At 42.3% G+C, this 13,015-nt stretch overlaps 1 protein-coding gene across 1 annotated transcript in view; it reads right to left on the reverse strand.

Moving 5' to 3' along the window:
• CLPX (caseinolytic mitochondrial matrix peptidase chaperone subunit X) overlaps positions 1–13,015 on the reverse strand; it is a 46,640-nt gene that overhangs the window by 16,537 nt on the left and 17,088 nt on the right. The window contains exons 4-6 of the mRNA XM_062206140.1: positions 8,250–8,404; positions 4,253–4,412; positions 1,445–1,486 (exon numbers count right to left, since the gene is read on the reverse strand). Of these exons, the coding sequence (XP_062062124.1) occupies positions 1,445–1,486; positions 4,253–4,412; positions 8,250–8,404 (357 nt within the window). The remainder of the gene's footprint in view (positions 1–1,444; positions 1,487–4,252; positions 4,413–8,249; positions 8,405–13,015) is intronic.

Genomic DNA, 13,015 nt, shown 5'->3' on the forward strand with positions numbered 1-13,015 from the left:
GAACCAGCAGGTAGAAGATTCTCTCTCTATGGTATGGTTCTGCCTTTCAAATAAATAAATCTAAATAAATAAATAAATAAAAGAGCCATATGAATGTCTTATTGACACCCCTGGAACCTTTACCCCCCGCAGCAACTAGATTCACCTCTGAAGAAATGGGTGCAAGCCGTCAAAACAGTTATTCTGCTTGATGTATCAGTCCTCCCCAACCCTCCATGGGACCACCTGATGTTCACAGGAGCAATCCAGGGCTGGAAACAATGAACTAAGGCTAATTCATAATTTGAAAAACTACAATAAGTTTCATAAATACCAAAAAATAAACTGATTTTTAGCAAAGAGTAGTCAGAAGATAATCTACCACCATGAAAGATCTATCACTACAGAAGGTTGGTTCTGATTATAGTTTTGCAAAAAAAAGATGTAAAGTAGTGGATCATGAATTTTTATTTTTTATTTATTTATATTTTAAATATTTATTAATTTATTTGAAAGAGTTACATAGAGAGAGAGAGAGGGCGAGGGCGAGGGCGAGGGCGAGGGCGAGAGGTCTTCCATCCGGTTGGTTCATTCCCCAATTGGCTGCAACAGCCAGAGCTGCGCCAATCTGAAGCCAGGAGCCAGGAGCTTCTTCCCGGTCTCCCACATAGGTGCAGCGGCCCAAGGACTTGGGCCATCTTCTACTGCTTTCCTAGGCCACAGCAGAGAGCTGGATTGGAATTGGAGCAGCCAGGACTTGAACTGGCACCCATATGGGATGCGGCCCTTTAGGCCAGGGCGTTAACCCACTGAGCCACAGCGCTGGCCCCAATCACGGATTTTTAAAAACACAATTCCTGCTTAGATGTCTTTCTTTATAGAGGAAAACTATATACAGTGCTTGTGTTTCTTAAGTTTTGCTTTAAGAAATATCACAGGGGCAGGCACTGTGGCACAACAGGTTAAGTCACTGCCTACAGTGCTTTAGTCCCATAAGCAGTCTGGTTCAAGGACCAATTGCTACATTTCCAATCTAGCTCCCTGCTAACACGTCTGGGAAAGCAGCAGAGGATCACCCAAGTGCTTGGGCCCCTGCACCCACGTTAGAGACCTGGAAGAAGCACCTGGCTCCTCGTTTCGCCTAGCTCAGTCCCAGCCATTGTAGCTATTCGGGAAGTGAAACAGTGGATGGAAGATTTCTCTTTCTTTCTCTCTAAATCTGCCTTTCAAAGAAACAAATCCAAAAAATAGTGTCATCACAGAAAAGACAGAAATCAAATGCCTGAAATAACCCAACATAAACTATACAAATTATGAAAAACTTTCAAAACTATATATGACATATATGATAAGCATATGTGGATTTTTCTTGGTAATATACTGCCTTATTACAACTGAGACACTTCACTACGGTACATCTCAAAGGGAAGAACAATTCAAGAGGACCCGAGGAGAGGTCACTTACTTGTGAATCTGTATTCATCCTCCCGTCTTCTGATCTCTAACTCTGAGAAAGGATGAAAACGGCAACATGAAAATATTACAAATTTGTTAGCTCGGGGAAACAATGAGCATCCCACTTCCTACCCCTTCCAAAAACACTGAAAGGATGCATTCTCTAACATTCATGATGGCTATCCAGCTGTTAATACTCATGCTTTCCAAATACAAACTTGTATCTATTTTAAGAAAAGAATACAATTATTTAAGTCTTCAATAAAAGTTAAAATCCCTCATACTAATAAATAACATAACCATATGTCCTTCCACTATCTTGAACAGTTTGCACATTGACTAATGATTGAAGGAACCAGAAAAAATTTGCTGCACGATTAGACAGGACTATTTGGACCTTTCAAAAACAAAAAGAGGTTTCAAGTTTTCCATTAGTTATGACTAATGCTTTCTTTAAAAAAAAAAAAAGGTAACTGATATTACCAAAAAAATTTCTTTGAAGTTAAGTTCAACAAGCAAATAAATGTCTTTATTAAAACCAGTTACAGGGCTGGCACTGTGGCGCAGCGGGTTGACGCCCTGGCCTGAAGCGCTGGCATCCCATATGGGCGTCGGTTCTAGTCCTGGCTGCTCCTCTTCCAATCCAGCTCTTTGCTGTGGCCTGGGAAAGCAGTAGAAGATGGTCCAAGCCCTTGGGCCCCTGCACCTTCGTGGGAGACCGGGAAGAAACTCCTGGCTTTGGATCGGCACAGCTTTGGCCGTTGCGGCCATTTGGGGAGTGAACCAGCAGATGGAAAACCTCTCTCTCTCTCTCTGCCTCTCTTCTCTCTGTGTAACTCTGACTTTCAAATAAATAAATAAATCTTTAAAAAAAAAAAAAAAACCAGTTACATACTTAGTAGCTACTAAAGGTACTCAAAAAATACTATAGTTTTAAAAAGAACTCCCTTAGATTGTATAATAATGACCAAAAGAATCTAAAATGCTGGATTATTGGTTTAAATCAGAAATCAGGGCTCTCTGACCAACAATAACAAAACAACTCAAATATTTATGTTTTACTATATTCACAATTGTGAATATAAATTGTTTTTATAAAATATTCTATTTAATAAAACACACATTGTATCCACATTAATTTGAGATTACATAGTATATTGAAATATTAAAATCTACCATTAATAGGCCTTGCACTTTGAAACAAGCACTTTACAATTTTACCCCCAACCTTGCACTCTGTATCTGGGGCCCAAAGAGGAAGAGTGTAGATATGTGGCATACTTTTTTTTTTTTTTTTGACAGGCAGAGTGGACAGTGAGAGAGAGAGAGACGGAGAGAAAGGTCTTCCTTTTCCGTTGGTTCACCCCCTAATGGTCGCTGCGGCTGGCGCACCGATCTGATCCGAAGCCAGGAGTCAGGTGCTTCTCCTGGTCTCCCATGCAGGTGCAGGGCATAAGGACTTGGGCCACCCTCCACTGTACTCCCAGGCCACAGCAGAGAGTTGGCCTGGAAGAGGAGCAACCGGGACAGAATCCGGTGCCCAGACCGGGACTAGAACCCAAGGTGCCAGTGCCGCAGGCGGAGGATTAGCCTATTGAGCCACAGCAACAGCCGAGTGGCATATGTATTAACAGTTACCATCTCCGCCTACCTCTTACTCAGGCAAATGAAATTCTGTATCCTGAACCCAAAACCAAGAACTCAGAGTCATATAGAGCATTACAGTGATTTGTTCAGGAGAACTAGTCTATGTGGTAAAGTCTATAATTCAAAGACAATGTCTTGAGGCCGGCATTGTGGTCTAGTGGACTAAGCCTCCGCCTGTGGTGTCGGCATCCAACATGGTTCCAGTTTGTATCTCAGAGGCTCCTCTTCTCAACCAGCTCTCTGTGATGGCCTGGGAAAGCAGAAGATGGCGGCCCAAGTAGTTGTGCACCTGAGTGGGGAGACCCTGAAGAAGTTCCTGGCTTTGGATTGGCCCAGCTCTAGCTGTTGCAGTCATCTGAGGAGTGAACCAGCAGATTGAAGACCTTTTTCTCTGTTTCTGTCTATAACTCTGCTTCTCAAAAAATAATTAAAATCTTAAAAAAAAAAAAAAAAAAGACAATGTCTTACTCCACCAGGTTTCAAACAGTTTTTACTGAGACCACCAATAAGAAATATATTTTGTGGGGCCAGCTCTGTGGTGCAGCGGGTTAAAGCCCTGGCCTGAAGCTCCGGCTTCCCATATTGGCGCCGGCTCAAGTCCCGGCTGCTTCTCTTCTGATCCAGCTCTCTGCTATGGCCTGAGATAGCAGTAGAAGATGGCCCAAGTGCTTGGGCCTCTATACCCACATGGGAGACCTGAAAGAAGTTCCGGGCTCCTGGCTTTGGATTGGCACAGCTCCAGCCATTGCAGCCTTCTGGGGGAGTGAACCAGTGGATGGAAGACCTCTCTCTGTCTCTACCTCTCTCTGTAACTCTGTCTTTCAAATAAATAAAATAAATCTTTAAATAAATAAATAAATAAATATATATATATATATATAGTGACTCAGAATCCATGCATATATAACTAAAAACAAATTTTCAGAAACAATACTTACCTTAATTACAAGTTAATATAGTCTAGTATTTTCTGTTGACATTGGTTTAAGAAAAAAAAATTGCAATTGGCAACCTACCAAAAGAATGTCATGACCCACTAAAAGGAAGCAACCCACACTTTGAAAAAATGTATTTTAAGATGAAAGGAAAGAGTTACAAATAAAGACTACTTCTAAGCAGAGACATCTCTATTTGGTCAGTAATCAAAAACACTAACCAAAAAACCACTAACCTCTGGGTGTTAAGGATGTCTGCTTCTCAGCCTCTGCTTGCTGTCGCAGATTAGCCGGGATGTTGTTATATATCCTCTTGTAATGGTTGTACACAGCCACTGAAAGCACCTTCTTCGCAAATGACTGACCAACAACATACTTGTCGAGGTAGTTATAGATCTGAAAAATGAACGGTTAGGCATGAAGAATTTACTATGAGCTACTATAAAAGCACACATAATAAGAAGTGACACATTGAACCTATGACATATTGAACTTGCTTAAAGTTTTATTTTTTAAATATTTATTTAGGGGCAGGTGTTGTGATACAATGAATTAAGCCACCACTTGGGATGTCTGCATTCCATATCGAAGTGCCGGTCTGAGTCCTGACTGCTTTGATTCTGATCCAGCTTCCTGCTAACCAATCTGGAAAAGCAGCAGGTGAAGGCCCAAGTACCTGGGTCCCTGCCACCCACAGGGGAGACCCAGATGGACTTCCTGGATTTGGCCTGGCCTGGCCCCAGCTGTTGTGGACACTTGGGGGGTGACCAATGAATAGAAGCACCCTCTCTCTCTCTCTCTCTCTGTTACTCTGCCTTTCAACTAAATAAATAAATCTTTAAAAAAAATTTTAAGTGCATCCAAGAGGCAGAGAAAGAGAATGCTCCCATCTACTGGTTCACTCCCCAAATGCCCATAATGTCCAAGGCTGGACTAGAGCAAAGAATACTGTCCAGGTCTCCTATGTGAGTGGCAAGAACCAATTACTTCTCTCAACCATATGAATATGATATTCTTAGAAAGATAACGTATTATAAAACTACCCGTTTCAGAAACCATCATTATATAACCAAAAGTCATTATACTATCTGTCTTTTAATATTATGTATCTTTTAATACAAACATGTTTTTCATAATACCAACTTTAAAGCTACTCATTTTATCTAAATGGCAAACAATTTATTTTTCAAGATTTAATTTGAAAGGCAGTGCTGCAGAGAGAGGGAGATACATACACACACACTCAAACAGAGACAGAGAAATATCTTCCATCCACTGGTTCACCCCCAAAATGACCACAACAGCCAGGAGCCAATAACTCCATCCTGGTCTCCTACAGGGATTACAGGGGCCAAGCATTTAGGCCACCACTGATGCAGGCCCAGACGTGGTAACAAGAAGCCCGAAGGGAAGCAGAGCAGCTAGGAGCAACCAGGACAGGAATTGGCACTCTGATATGTGATACCAGCGCCACAAGTGGTGGATTCACCCATTGCATCACAATGCCCACTCCTAAAGGCTTTATCTATAATCAAAACTCAAGAACACTACCCTTGGATATTGCTGACAGCTAAGAACCTGCATAAATTTCTTTTTCCTTTTTTTTTTTTTTTGACAGGCAGAGTGGATAGTGAGAGAGAGAGACAGAGAGAAAGGTCTTCCTTTTGCCGTTGGTTCACCCTCCAATGGCCGCTGCGGCCGGCTCATCGTGCTGATCAGAAGCCAGGAGCCAGGTGCTTCTCCTGGTCTCCCATGCGGGTGCAGGGCCCCAGGACTTGGGCCATCCTCCACTGCACTCCCGGGCCATAGCAGAGAGCTGGCCTGGAAGAGGGGCAACCGGGACAGAATCCGGCGCCCCAACTGGGACTAGAACCCAGTGTGCCGGCGCTGCAAGGAGGAGGATTAGCCTGTTAAGCCACGGCGCCGGCAAGAACCTGGATAAATTTCTTCAGCTTTCAGTGAATCAAAATTAACTGCTTTGGCTCAGGTATTTGGTTTATTGGTTAAGATGCCAATTAACATGGCTGTATCCCGTATCAGAGAGCCTAGGTTCAAGGCCTAGCTTTACTCCTGACTCCAGATTCCTGCTAATTTGGATTTTGGGAAGCAACAGGTAATGGCTCAAAAAGGTGGGTCCCTACCACCCACTTGGGAGACCTAGACTGAGTCCCCAGCTTCTTCCTGGCTTTGTCCCTATGCAGTCCCTGGCCCAGCCCTGCCCACTGTAGGCAGCTGGGGAATGAACCAACAGAGAGGAAGGAACTCTCTTTGTCTACCAAGAATTTTTCTAAGAAAAAAAGAAGGTACTAATATCTACCAACTCCTGAAAATAAACTATTTATTTTCCAGAACAGTGACTCAGATGTCTAAAGTCTATACAAATTAATAAAGAATATAAAACTTTGCAGCTCTATTTTCTTTTTAAAGATTTATTTATTTATTTGAAAGTCAGAGTTACACAGAGAGAGGAAAAGCAGAGAGAGAGAGAGAGGTCTTTCATCCGCTGGTTCATTCCCCAATTGGCCGCAACGGCCGGAGCTGCGCTCATCTGAAGCCAGGAGCCAGGAGCTTCTTCTGGGTCTCCCACATGGGTGCAGAGGCCCAAGCACTTGGGCCATCTTCTACTGCTTTCTCAGGCCATAGCAGAGAGCTGGATCAGAAGTGGAGCACCCGGGTCTCGAACCGGCGGCCCAAATGGGATGCCAGCGCTTCAGGCTAGGGCATTAACCCGCTGCGCCACGGCACCCTCCCCCTCTGTTTTCTATTATTTATTTTTACATGAGACATTCTTTCATTGTTGACCATATATATTATAGTCGGTTAAATCTTCAATCCACAAGAATTCTACCTATGAATTTTTAAATCTGCCACAGCACATTTGGAGATAGGGACAAGTGGTATCTAAGCACAGAAGAAGAAGAAATATACACTGAGGTAGAGGATGAGAAATAATATAAATGTGCACAGATCTGAGACTCAGGTGCAGCTACATGGCACAGCAGTTATCAGTTGAACGCCTGGTTTGAGTCATAGCTGCCCTGCTTCTGACCCAGCTTCCTGATAATGTGTACCCTGGGAGGCAGTAGATGATGACTCAAGTACTTGGGTCCCTGCCCCTCAAGTGGGAGATACAGATTAAGTTCCTGGCTCTTAACTTCAGCCTGGCCCAGCCCTGGCTGTTGTGGGCAATCGGGGAACAAATCAGGGGATGGAAGATTGTGTTAGCTCTCTTCCCCTCTGGCCCTCTCCCTGTCTTTCAAATAAAATGGAAATAAATTGTTTAAAAAAATCGAAGACACAGAAGACAAGGGCTCCCAGTTCTCAAAAACACCTTGAGGAGCCGGTAGCTGTGGCATAGTGGGTAAAGCTGCTGCCTAGAGTGCTGACATCCCATGTGGGCACCGGATCAAGTTCCAGCTGCTCCACTTCTAATCCAGCTCTCTGCTAATGGCCTGGGAAAGCAGTGGAGGATGGCCCAAGTCCTTGGGCCCCTGCACCCATGTGGAAGACCTGGGGGGAAGCTCCTGGCTTTGGACTGGCACAGCTCCAGCTGTTGCGGCCATCTGGGGAGTGAACCAGAGAATGGAAGACCTCTCTCTGTCTCTCTGTAACTCTGCCTTTCAAATAAATAAATAAATCTTAAAAAAAAAAAACAAAAAACAAAAAACAAACCACCTTGAACCCAATGCAGCTGGTGGTACCCTGTGTTATGTTTCACAGGACTAAATCCCACTCTGCCTAGGACTTCTGGAAACAGTCCACAACACAAAAGCCGTGGTGCTGCATAAGGCAGCCCAGGCACATTGGCTGTGAAAAAATTACTTGCTTATACTGTTAGACCGAGAGCTGCTTTACCATAAAATAGACAAGGTTAAGAGAGACACCTGCTGACTGGTGTTATTTAGGGTCCCCCCCCAAAAAAAAAAAAATCAAAAGCTTCTCCATTTAAGGATATTATTTCAAATTAACTTGACATTCACACTAATTTAATAATTATCACAGTATATTTCACTGCTACAGAAGTTAGCAATCATGACATGGGAAAAAGCAACTGATTCCATACCTAAATTCTAAGTATCAAATATCAACAGCAATTTAGCCACATATACTCCAAATTGACAACTTATAAAACTTGCTTAGATACTAGAATTAGGATTCTATATAAACGGGGAAGGGAGAGTGATGCAATGTTTTCAGGATGAAATGCTTATAAAACTGAGCTAAGACCTATACCTTCTTGGGGGGAGGAGGTGGTTTCTGCTGGAATGCCAATTTTACAGCTTCTGCTGCTGATTCAGGTTCTTTGATTATGCTTTTCTTTGAGTCTGCTTCAGATAGCACAACAAAAAAATGATGACATTTTTCACACTTGACAAAACGGGTGGATGCTGTAAAAGAAAACAAAAGGTGAACAGAGAAAATTAATAATTTCAACAGTGTTTAACCTTAAAAGACCAATGGTAAATGAAAGCTATGCACTGAACAAAAAGTGAGCTTGCTGTTCCACTAGCCACACAAGCAGCCTGGTTAATACACTAAGCATACTACAATGATAAGCAAGTTCAGCAAACTACCCTTAGTTAATTCCCATACTATTCTTTCACCCTGTGCTATAATTCAGTAAGAGAATAGATTGGTTGAGATTCTTTCAGTTTTCCATTCACTAAAGGCAACTTAAAAAACACTTTGAGAAGGGCCAGAACTATGGCACAGCAAGTTAAGCTGCCACTTGCAATGTGCATCCCATTTCAAAGTGCCAGTCTGAGTCGTGGCTGCTCCACTTCTGATCCATCTACCCATTAATGTGCCTGGGGAAGCAGCAAAAGATGGCCCAAGTATTTGGATCTTTGCACTCACATGAGAGACCTGGATGGAATTTCTGGCTCCTGGCATTGGCCCAGGCCCAGCCCTGGCCATTGTGGCCATTTGGAGAGTGAACCAGTAGAAAGACTTCTCTGTCTCTCCCTCCCTCTAACTCTGCCTTTCAAATAAATAAATAAATCTTAAGAAAAAAAAAGAAAGAAAGAAAGAAAGAAACACAAGGACAGAATTGAAGATAAAGAATTTCTCAATTATAAAGCACCAGTTATAGGATATCTTGTGTTACACTTAAGGCAATTTTTTCCCCCTTTTACCTCTCTTTTAAATGGGACTATAGGATGGAGGCATGGACAAATACTCTTAACTTTCTCCAAGCCTAACCCTATTAGTGACAACCTGGGATCTCAGGAAGCAGCAGGAGCGCCTCCTAAATGCAGCTAACAGATACACAGCTGAATGTCTAGGTGATACATTTTTATGGGATTTTTGTATAATATAACTAGACAAGTAGAACCGCAGAGAAAAACAATTTATATATAATTTACATAAAAAACGTGAATTCTCTCCTTTGGGAAAATTACAAATATAAATGTCTATTCACAGGTTATCAGAAAACTGGGACACACATCTACACCTTTGAAAACAATCTAAATGAAAGAAAAAAAAAAAAAAGACAATTCCACACACCAAAAATAAACTTCATCACTAACTCAATCAGTTTAATTCCTAAGTTTCTGTTCTTAACATAAGGACAATTAAAAATACATTCAGGGGGCAGGGGCTGTGGGATAGCAGGTAAGGCCACCGCCTGCAGTGCCGGCATCCCATATGGGCGCCAGTTCGAGTCCTGGCTGCTCCACTTCCGATCCAGCTCTCTGTTAATTGCCTGGAAAAGCAGTGGAAGATGGCCCAAGTGCTTGGACCCCTGCACCCGAGTGGGAAACCCAGAAGAAGCTCCTGACTCCTGGCTTTGGATCAATGCAGTTCCGGCCATTGCAGCCAATTGAGGAGTGAACCAGTGGATAGAAGACCTCTCTCTCTTTCTGCCTCTCCTCTCTCTGTATAACTCTGACTGTCAAATAAATCAATAAATCTTTTAAAAAAAAATGCATTCTGGGTAAAGTCCAGCAATAAATTTAAAACTCCAAGAGGGGCCCATCATGTTTTCTATTTACTGATCACCTATAAACGCTTAACTAAACAAAAAGATCAAACTATTCCAAGTACCTGCAATTAACACACATCCCAATATATAATCATCATTTCCCTTCAATGCGAAAGACAGCAAATGCCTTTATTCTATTACTGAGGCACCAGTTTACAATGCTACTGATGGTAAATAGGGCAAGGATTAAAGGGCAGAGAAGCCTCTGATCCAGTTCAGGCTGTGTGACAGGAAAATCTGGCTTGAGAACACATAAACAAAATATTTCTCTTAGGAAATTAGGTCAAAGGAAAAGAGATTACATACCAACAAGTCATATCCCTCTTGGCTTACTATGGAAGGGTTGCTTAAATTCTAGTAGCATGCTGCATTTGCAATACAATTTCATATTGACACATGTTCAATATATACCCAAGTTCAAGAATCTAATTCTATCTATCAAAATGCTATTCTGGATGGGGGCAGGGCAGCTCCAAACACTAAGCATTGCCATGTATATTTTTTTACTCTCAGAAACTAGAGACAAAAATCTACTTTTGTTAAACTACCAGGGTAAAGTAAGCCTTTTTTCTTTTTTAAGGCAGTGATTGCAAGTATCCCATATCCTTTACATAAACACATGCTAGTGTTATGTGGCAGACGACCTTATAGTCACCTTTCCAGGAAATTTGTTTAAAGTTGCTCATGATTCTGAACACATTTGAGGGTCCAACATAAAATCTCCAAACCATTGTAGAAAAGTTTAATTCTAACCCCAAGAAATACATAAGTACAGTAAACCTTCAAAAGGTATTTTATACATAAAGAGACAGTATCTTAAAAGTAGGGAGTCCATGTATGACAAGTTATTTTTAAAGAGATTTATTAATTCATTTGAAAGTCAGAATTAGAGAGAGAAAGAGACATACCGATCTTCCATCTCTAAGTTCACTCCTCAAATGGCCACAACAGCCTAGGCTGTGCCAGGCAGAAGCCAGGAGCCTAGACCTCCATTCAGGTCTCCCATGGGGGTGGCAGAACACCAAGCTCTCAGGCCATCTTCCTCTGCTTTCCCAGGTATATCTGCAGGGAGCTGGATAGATAGTGGAGCAGCTAGGACCTGAACCAGCACTCATTTGGAATGCCGGCAATGCAGGCATCAGCTTCATCTCCTGTGCCACAGTTCCAGCCCTGAAAAGTTATTTTTTTTTCCAATGGGCAAAAGAATAGTATACCGTGTGTTAGTCCTTATAATAAACAATTTCCTAGAGAATACTTTTATTTCTACAACTTCTGATGATTTTCTATCCATTCACAATGTTACCAATAAAAAATGGTATATTAGGGTTGGGTACTGTGGCACAGTGGGTTAGGCTGCCATTTGGGCACCAGCACCCCACATCCGAGTGTCATTTCAAGTCCTGGCTACTCTGCTTCTGATCAAGCTTTCTGCTAACATACCTTTGAAGCAGTGGATTATGGCCCACGTGCAAGAAGGGGTTCCTGGCTCCTGGCTTCAGCCTGGCCCAGCCCTGTTAGTTGCAGCCATTTGATTAGTAAACTAGTAGGTGGAAGATCTTGCATGTTCTCTCTCTCTCTTTCAAATAAATAAATATTTTTAAATGCTATTTTTATATCCTATTTTAATAATAATAAAATCACTACAAATAGGCTTGTAATATGGAATACTAAACTGCAGGGCCTGGGTAGGCGCCGTGGCTCACTAGACTAATCCTCTGCCTGCGGCACCAGCACCCTGGGTTCTAGTCCCAGTTTGGGCACCGGATTCTGTCCCGGCTGCTCCTCTTCCAGTCCAGCTCTCTGCTGTGGCCCGGGAAGGCAGTGGAGGATGGCCCAAGTCCTTGGGCCCTGCACCCGCATGGGAGACCAGGGGGAAGCGCCTGGCTCCTGGCTTCAGATCAGTGCTGTGCGCCGGCCATAGCAGCTATTTGGGGGGGTGAACCAATGGAAAAGGAAGACCTTTCTCTCTGACTCTCTCTCTCACTGTCTAACTCTGCCTGTCAAAATAAATAAAATAAACTGCATGGCCTGTGAGCTAAATACAGCTTTAATACTTTTTTATAATATTTTATTTACTTATTTGAGAGAGAGCAGTACAGAGAGAGAGAGAGGGAGAGACCGAGAGAAAGGTCTTCCATCTGCTGGTTCACTCCCCAGTTGGCTACGAGCCAGCAATTCACCCAGCAATTCTACTCCTAAGTACATACCTAAGGGAATGAAAAACGTTATGTCCACACAAAAAACCTGTACATAAATGTTCACAGCACACTAATCATGTCACAACACAGATGAACCTTCAAACGTGTTAAGTAAAAGAAGCCAGATATAAAATGTCACATATAATTCTATTAAATAAAATAGCAAGAATAGACAAATTCATAGAGAAAGAAAATAGAATAAAAGTTGCCAGAGATAGGAGGGGACATGGGTTGCCAGAGATAGGAGGGATTACAAAGGATTATGGGTTTTTTTGGGGGGTGGTAAAAATGTTTTGAAATTACATAACGAAGTAAGTGTACAAATTGGTGAATATAGTGAAGTCTACTGAACTAAATACTTTTTAAAAGAATGAGCTGTATAATATGTGAATATTTCAATAAACAAACTTAAAGGAAAAATCTAGACCTGCACGTATTAATAAATATAGCTTTCAAAAAACTGTTAGTGTGGGGCAGTGTTGTGACATGGCATGTAAAGCCGCCACCTGCAATGCCACCATCCAAGCTGCTCCACTTCCGATCCAGCTCCCTGCTAATGGCCTGGGAAAAGTACTGGAAGATGGCCCAAGTGTTTGGGTTCCTGTTACCCACATGGGAGAACCAGAGAAAGCTCTGGCTCCTGTCTTTGGCCTGGCCCAGTACTGGCTACTGCAGATATCTGAGGAGTGAACCAGCAGATGGAAGATCTCTCTCTTCTGTTAACTCTGACTTTCAAGTAATGAATAAATCTTAAAAAAACTGTTAGTGAAAAGTAGTAATTTTGTGAAAATGCAACGTTTACACTTTTAAGAAGT

Source organism: Lepus europaeus, chromosome 11 (genome assembly GCF_033115175.1).
Source record: "Lepus europaeus isolate LE1 chromosome 11, mLepTim1.pri, whole genome shotgun sequence".
Taxonomy (NCBI): domain Eukaryota; kingdom Metazoa; phylum Chordata; class Mammalia; order Lagomorpha; family Leporidae; genus Lepus; species Lepus europaeus.